This window comes from Anoplophora glabripennis, unplaced genomic scaffold (assembly GCF_000390285.2).
Source record: "Anoplophora glabripennis isolate ALB-LARVAE unplaced genomic scaffold, Agla_2.0 scaffold1807, whole genome shotgun sequence".
Classification (NCBI taxonomy): Eukaryota; Metazoa; Arthropoda; class Insecta; order Coleoptera; family Cerambycidae; genus Anoplophora; species Anoplophora glabripennis.
The window spans coordinates 9,157-17,975 of record NW_019417881.1 but is presented as its reverse complement, the minus strand read 5'-3'; the positions used below and the strand labels follow the sequence as shown (position 1 = coordinate 17,975).

At 37.6% G+C, this 8,819-nt stretch overlaps 1 protein-coding gene across 3 annotated transcripts in view; it reads left to right on the top strand.

Annotated features, from left to right (window-relative positions):
• The window catches only part of LOC108916291, an 18,261-nt gene extending 13,530 nt beyond the window's left edge, over positions 1–4,731 (top strand). For all 3 annotated transcript variants that reach the window (XM_018722504.1, XM_018722503.1, XM_018722502.1), the window contains 3 exons: positions 551–940; positions 2,666–3,046; positions 4,421–4,731. In XM_018722504.1, coding sequence (XP_018578020.1) covers positions 551–940; positions 2,666–3,046; positions 4,421–4,667 — 1,018 coding nt within the window. In that variant the 3' untranslated portion in view covers positions 4,668–4,731. The remainder of the gene's footprint in view (positions 1–550; positions 941–2,665; positions 3,047–4,420) is intronic.
• The last annotated feature ends 4,088 nt before the right edge of the window (positions 4,732–8,819 follow it).

The window sequence follows — 8,819 nt, the reverse complement described above, 5'->3', positions numbered from 1 at the left end:
ATATTCTATCTCTGTCTTTTGCACTTGGTAGGGAATAGGGAAATGCTTTTTTAGTGGGTGTAAACGGACTTGATTTGCCCGTCCTGAGAAACGTCATAGCATAAGCGTAGACGAGGGGTCTAATTCCATGGCTATAATAAATTTATAAATTAAAAAACACAACTGGGACGTTTTAAAATGCTGTAATAATTAAAATTGATCAAAGTGCCGGTTATAGCAAACCGTAAAAAATATTAGATGTTATGTTTTATTATGTTTTTTCAATATTTTCTATATCTTGTTGCCTTTTACGCAGACACGCCAATGGATTTTCGTTCCCGGCACGCTTCATCCTCCTTACTAGTCCAAGAGCTAGCGATGAATCACTATCTATAATTTTGGCCGTCGAGTATAGTTAAGTTTGTAGAACAAACAATGTATGTGCGGAATGTCTTTGGTGATCTCAAATTACGTGTTTTCCCCATCACCAAAGTACCAAAGCACGGGAGTTACACAAATAACTTTTAAAATATAATAGCTGAATAGTTGCAAATTTACAATGTACTTTTAGGAGAATTTTAACATACTCTAAAAACGGCAGCGAGTACGAGATATGGAGACTGAAAAACCGAGGTTATGCACGGATTCAGATTGAATATCCTAACATATTTCTGGCGCACAAAAATGGCAAACCCGTATATGTTGAGAATAAACAGAACGATGACAGCGACAAGTGGTCATTGAGTGAACGAAAATCTGAAAAGAACGGCGCGGCGCCAACACGATTATATGTTCAAGGCCACCAAGCAAAATTTGTGATACTAAATAAGAGAACAGGACAAGTTTTGAGCGAAACAGACAAGACTGTTCAAATGGAGAAGTTGGAAAATAGACACTCTCAATTGTGGATTCTAAACCCACAAAACAACTCTGGATATTCTATTGTTAATGCTGCAACTGGGTAAGAATTTTTATTGCATCGTCCCTCTTAAGTATATATTAACTTTATGCCCTCTGTACAGTTCGTGATATATAACTTTTTTGATCGATTGAATTCCACAGCTCTTCAATATGACGAGACTGGCAGAGAGAGACCCGCTAATCGTGCGAGTACTTTGAAAACAAGATCTGTGTTACAATAGATATAGGAAACTAATGATATTGCGGGAAATAACTACTCTGCGAACTAAAGCCGCGAACAGCCTTGAATTGCATTCACAATATCTAGTAAATAGCTAAGAGTATTAATATGTAGAACCATCAGACAAATAGCAATTTGTCTGCCAGTTCGACAATATTAAAAGCCATCGAGTAGTAGTCACCATTCAAGGTGTAATACATTTTATGTTACATCTCATCTATATTATCGAAACCATGTCTGTAGATATAGATACAAAACAGCTAGGTCATTCGTCGGCCGTCATCACATAATGGTGAGAATTCATAATACATGCGTTCAGTGGTTCCACTAAGGACTGTTATCAGCTATTTCCTCGATATTGTAGGTGTACTTCAATGCTCGCACCTCTAATCCGTAGAGGAGTTATTTTCTACAATATTGTTAGTTAAAACTTTGTATCGCCTAGTATCTAGAGACTAACAGGCCGCTCTCTGCTAGTTTAGCCTTGTTGAAGGCTTAGACGTAGAATAGCAGTTTAGATCTAACCCACTTTGTACATACGTTAATCTCATTTGAAATGTATGCATCTGTGATATACAGGGTGAGTCGGGAGAATCGCGCCAAACTCCAGGAATGGATACGTCAAGAAAATAAGAAAAAACTCAAATTTTGTTATGCGATTTTCATTTGGTCTCAAGCTATAAAGTATATTTCAATGAAAATAATAATTTATTGATATTCTATTAATCATAACGTTATTTGATTAAATGTTCAAAAACACCATCATTGACCTCTAATCACTTTCTGCTTCGTCTACAAAGGGCGCCTGTAGCTCTCCTGATTGCTGCATGTCTTGCTTTAATAAGAGCTGCAGTATCGATGATACGTCGAATTAGTGCCTCCGGAGTGTCCACTCAAACTTTGTACATTTCATTTTTGAACCAGCCAGTGTTGTGAGCTCTCGTTTACATATAGCTTGACTGGACAAGCGACTATCAATCATCCGCACCACATGTTTACCGAATACCTATGCTGAAAATTACTTTCGCGTAAGGATTTTCGTCTGACCATAAATGAAAGATCCGAGTATTAATTATGCCCGCATGAGTGAATGTTGCTTTATCCCTAAAATGTATGCAGGATACAACAAGATATGATTATTATTGATCTATCGATAAAACTCGATACGCTTAGCGTAATCTTCCGGTTGTGGGTGTTGAACTTTCTGTACATGGTACGAATATAAACCTTACTCCTGGAGGGTTTTTATTGTTCTTTTTATGAAATGTTAAATTGAGTAGCAATTCTTCGTCAGTTGGTAGTTGCATCATCGACTAGATCCAGAATATTTCTTCTATACCTTGTCGGTGAATGAAATTCTTTTTTTATCAAAAACAGATGATGCAACTAGGTGAGGCACGATATTTATACCTTTGTAAACACAAATCTCATTAGCATGGCAACAATAACTTGTTATTATCCCGCCACAATTAAAAAAATATATTTAACAGCCATTTGTTAATTCCTTTACTTACAGCCTTCTGACATCTAAAATTTTATTTTCAGGAAAGGTTTGGCTTACTTTAAGAATGGTATCAGGTACGACGTATGGAAATTGAATAAATATGACGATACACGGATTGAAATTGAAGACGCTGACGTTTTTCTGGCTCACAAAGGTGACAAACCGGTATTTATTCAATATGAACAGAGTGACGATAGCGACAGGTGGTCATTGATTGAACAAGATTCTGAGGAATCAAATTGGGTATACATGGACGATTACCAGGAGAAATTTGTAATTGAAAATAGGAAAACAGGGATGGTCTTAGGTGTCTCACGCCAGTTCTTGGAAATTGAGGAATGGGGAGATACATATTCCCAATTCTGGACATTGGAACCACGAAATGAATCTGGACATTTTATTATTCGTAATGTTGCAAACCGGTAAGCTGTTTCGTTTTATTCACTGGTTTCAGTTTATTTTTCAGTGTTCTGGAACTTTCATTTACAGAGGAGTTCACATTACATATTAATTTAAGGAAAAAATGACTTCTTGTACTTTTTCCGTATATGAGGTTACTAGTATGTCGGTATAGGTATTCATTTGATATATTGATGGTGCAGCTAATTTGGATTGAAATGAACCACAGATTTTTGTATTTTTCTGCAATAGCCAAAATTAATTATTGATTATTTTATTATATTATTATATTTTAAAAAAATATTACATTTAGTCAACTACTTCTGAAGATGTCAGGAAAATTGATTCACTATTATTTATTAAAAAAATTGTTAAACTAAATGAAAATTAAACAAAAGCTGCAAAATGTGGTGACAAGTAAATGTTCGAACAGAAGAGTGTGCTTATTATTATTTAGTAATTCGTAACGTCTCATTTGGCCTTTACAACATCGCAAATTTTCTTTGGTATAGTGTCGACTAAGGATCTACAAACTTCTGAATGAAAAATTCTCAAATCTCCCGGATTTCTGTTTTAAGATCAGGAATTGTCCTGTGGGTGTAGTTCCGCAAAGACTTTTTCATATGATTTCATAATATTTTAATAACATTTAGATCAGGAGTACTTGTCGATCAGCCCAAGAGGATGCTCCGCTCTGCTGGAAAAGGAAATTTCCAAATTAAATAATAATATTTTAAATAAACGGTTAGAATAAAACCAAACGCAAATAACCAATGGATATGTGGTGAAAGAAGGAGATAAGTGACAAGTAACTTTGTCCCGTTCTTACACTAGACTAGACTAGACTTTAACACAGGATAAGTAATTTTTATCTTGTAGTTCATTTTTTATTAAGCCCACAGATTCCATATTTGCACCAGACGGAAAGGGTACATTTTTAAACCTATATGGCAAAATAGGCAAAAAGATTTTTTTACTCGAAAAATACCAATAAACCAGAAAAAAACTAAAAGTATACCACAAAGAAGTAATTTGAGGCAACTAACGCGTTTAGCCGTTGGATCGAGCTAATCGAGTGGTGTGACGTCATAATTGCCCAGTGAACTGCATGCACCTTTCCAAATATTTTGAATAAGCCCATTGAAAATATTATCCGACCTCATAAAAAAACCTAAAACTGAAGTCCCCTCATATGTTATTTTGTTTTAATTTAACCTTTGTTTATCGATTGAACTCAAACACATTTACACAAAAAATATATGTGTATTTGGTAAAAATATATCCAAAAGGTAATTTTATTACAGATATTCACAAGAACTTTAACAAGTTGCCTCGTCCTCTGAGAAATTTTGCCATATCCTTGTTACTCCCTGTGTAATAATTATTTTATTTTTTAGAGGAATTCTAACGTATAACAATAATAGCAGAGACTACCAAATCTGGAAACTGAATACTCAAGGCGAGACGACCATTCGTGTTGAAGATAGTGATATTTCTCTAGTTGATAAAGGTGGTGAAGCAGCATTTACTAAAAATAATCAGAATGACGAGGGCGCTAAATGGGTGTTCATCGAACTGTCATCTAAGAGGGCTAACCCCAAACCGATTTATGTGAAGGCACAGCAATCAGTAGATATCGCGTAATAATTAAAACATATAATAACTGTTACTCATAAGAAAATTGTGGAAATAAAATTATTAAAATTTATATTTTCTTTTAATAAACAAAGTGTCCTACGTCTACTAAGGAGAAGATTTAAGATTTTACGGAACGTCAAAGACCAGTAACGTCACGTAGGTAATGTTTGTCGCGCATTTATCATACATCCACTGTTACCACAGTATATTTAAACCAACAAATTCAAATAGAAATAGTAAGACGCGCAAAACAAACTGCAGAGAGCCTCTACAACAGACAACTTAAAGGAAAATTTAATTTCTTTTAAAACTACATAAATTTGTAGTCTATAACTGACAGCAACTAACAGAGATAAAAAAATATTTTTTTAATGCTACAAGTTAATTAGGTACTTATATGCTTAAAATTACGTAAAAATTTAAATTTTGTTACTTGATCTGGAAAGCATTGTGACGTCATTTAGTCCAGCCAAGAACACAATTTGCTTTTTGGTCGTATGCCATCCAGTCTACAATCCTGTGGTGACGAGACGAGACCTCTAGTTTAAGTTAGAAATGCCCATGCTGAGAACTGAGAACGGATTTGTCCGTTTCTAGCTTGTTACTTACTATACTCATGTATCGGGCCGTCTTGTCCCCGTCATATATTTTTTTCAATTATAGATCGCACTAAATGCCGTCACATATTAGCGCGGCAACAGACCCATTTAACACATTTATTTCGTAATAACACAGGCACACATAAAAAAAACTTGAGTGCGAAAATGTAGACTCCAGTAGTGCTACTCATTTTGATGCCAATAATCGATAAAACACGTTCTTAGTTAAAGTGTGGCTCCTAATATTTAGAGTTTTTCAATACTCCAAATTACTCTACATACTCATGCGTGTCTGTGGAACTCATTCCAGAGAAAAGGCGAGGTAAATCAAAACTTCACCTTACTTTTCGAGTAAAGCAGAAAAGCTACCACGGTCGAAAATCCAGTCGCCGCCGTCTTCGTGCCAAGCGACCGGAAATTCCACCACGGTACAATTTCCGTCATCGAACCCGATGCCAACGAAACTTTCCAACACCAACTCCACATCACGGCGCGGACGTCGGCCTCGGAAATTAGTCCGATAGCTCCGTAACATCGGATTTAGCCCACCTTTCCAATTTTCCAACACCGCGGCCGATCTCGCCCGAGTCTGTCACTAACGCGCTCAGTAGTCACCATAGATTAGGTAGAGATTGTAGCCACTGCAGTGACGACCGCAACCTGACGACGAACCCCGGCACGCGTCAGGAAGACAATTGGAAAATGGGAAAATCTAGGAATTTACCGATGTTTCCATTGGGTCCAAGGACGCTATCGCTAATAACATCCAAACCACTCGAGCGATTTGGACAGAAATTGAATGCAGCATACTACACATTGCTGGCATTGTTACATTAAAGTTTGGTTCGAATCGTATTAGGCACAACGCCGTTATTCGGGGAAACGCGGATTTCACGTTTTCCGCGTTTTCAGCCGTTCCGCTCATACGATTTCGGCCGAACCACAAAACCACAGTAGAGCACCCCTCTATGGTTTCCATCAGCAAATTCGAATCGAATCGGGCGACCACTGACGGCCAGCTAATCCAAAACAGGATTTTACGTTTTCCTTATTTCTGCCGGAAGTGTTCGCTTGATCTCGTTCGAACACCAAAACCGCGGTACTACCACAGCTTATATACAGCTAGAAGAGTCCGTGTCGGCGCCTTTGATGTGGCGGTCGAGAACCAAGCGAGACGGAATCGCGCTATCTCTCTCAGATTTAGTGGAATAGTCGGGGCCGGATTAAAAGAATTTTTATTATTAAAATTTTCTACCTGACAGTACCGTAGTAGGGAATTTTAATAATATGAAATTTGAATTACAATATTACGTGGTATGACATTNGGAATCGACGCTAACCGTTCCCGCCAAGTCAGTTGGGGGGCTGTATTGGCTGTGGTACTACTTCATACCGTATATCATCCCCGAAAATATTACGAATATCTATATATTCAGACATAATTTCTCCGTAAGCCCTTTTACGAAGACAGAAAAGTGTTCACCACCCTTTCAAATTTTTCCGTCTTTGGGCCAAAAAGTCCATGTCCCTAGGATCTCACCGCTCCAGCGATGCGATTCCCGTGCTCGGCAGTCCAGGCAGTATACCCGAGAGTAGAATTTCCGAAAATCGGAAAATCAAGATTATTCGAGAATAAGCACTTTCTGACTAGGTACTAGGTAATATGACTACGCTGATGCCGAAAATCGATACACGAACTTTCGGAAAAAATTCAGAGAGGCCAGAGGGGGAAGGCGTTCAACGACGAAGGCCGTTTTCATTTTGGCGGACGCGACGAGAGTGCTCCGCCAAAAGTATGGAGATTGGACGACTTTTCTAAATCCAAGTGAACGTCTACCCGAGGCGTCCGCAGTATATTATCGGGAGCTACTAGTATGAAAACGCGCTAGACGCATGTATAATTTTTTCTATATTGTTAATATAGAATATATTTATGCATACAATCTATACTTACTATATACACACACACACACACATTGTATTTAGCTGAATAAAGTCCTTTTAGAATGTGCCCCCCGAGTTTCTGATGTAAGAAATCCTGTACAACAGATTCAAAATCTTTGGAGCCATAAGTTCACAGGCTCGCTTCTCGAGATTCCGTCAAGGCTGCTTACCTCTGACGAAGACCTTCTTTGAGGTAGCATAGAGCCCTACTGCTCCTAACTCGTTTACGAGATAGTCCGTCGTGGCGCTTTTTGCCAGACGATTCCCTCTTCAGAAGAGGAAAACTCGATTCGATAGCCAGCAGCTCCGTTGAGACCCCGCATCGAAATCGAGGTACATTCAGGCTCCGTTGAATCCTGCCATTCCGTCGCGGCCCTTTTGCCCGACGAATTCCTATATCTGAGGAAGAATCGAGCCTGTTAGGTCACATGATTTACCACGACATGGTCCACTCTTAATCAATCGCGACGAGGTAACCCACCAACACCATCACCGTCAAGGGGAAGGTCACACTTCAGATCACAGTTTACGACCTGGCAACGAGCGTGGGGTTCGAATTCCGTGAATGACACCTTCTGCCATCCACCCCCGCGTTCCGGTGCTACGGATCAGGAAACCGTTGGTCCCTATACAGACGACCAAGTATTAATATCACGACATGGCGCCCAACGTGGGGCTCGAACTCGAAGGGAGGCATCGACTGCCACCTATACCCCACGTTCTGGTGCCATGGAGTGCGAAATCCCCGATAACGACACAGTCTTATTACGAAAATTTTAATTAAATTCTTGTAAAATCTATATTTAGAGTGAAAACGGGCCCAATAATTGCTCAATCGTAGTCCAAAAATGATTTTGCTCTACATAATATCTGACATATAACATCATTTCCGACGTATTTTGACCAGCAAGAAACGATACTGTCATATTCTCAGTTCCGAGCGACTTCAAATTTCACCTAATTTTCCAGCTAGGACTGGGAAATCCATGTATGACTCAGTATGGTGGTAAAAATAATAATAATAGTTCGCGTACAAAAAATGTAGGTAATGAATTATGAATATTAAGTTGTTAAACAAAAAATTACAAAACAATCTAAATTAAATTTTAGTTTTCTCGAACTATGAACTTTTACTTTTGGGGTGTTCTAAAACAAAAAGTTTAGAAAAACAGACCAAGGAATTTGGATGACTTAATGAATTGCATAAGACAAGCTTGTGCAGAGATTATTCCACAATGGCTATGTAAATTATTTTTAAATTTAAGATGATTGGAAAAATGTGTTCGACAGCGAAGAAGGTTTAGAGAAAACTAAAACTTAATTTAGATTAATGTTTTGAAATTTTTTGTTTAACAACTTACTATTTATAATTCATTACATTTTATGAAGTTATTATTATTTTTATAATTAATTAATAATAATTGATATAATTAAAAGTATTAAATTTATAGTGCCTGTATTCTTTCTTTGTCCGATTGGTATTTGTTTTCACTTTCATGGCAATCTTTGACCTGCTTATTATAATTTTTAGTTGTCTGATTTTGGCACCACATAAAAAACTTCACTTCTTATTTGTGGAAGAGCGAAATGGGCGGTGACTATTAGATGCCTTCAT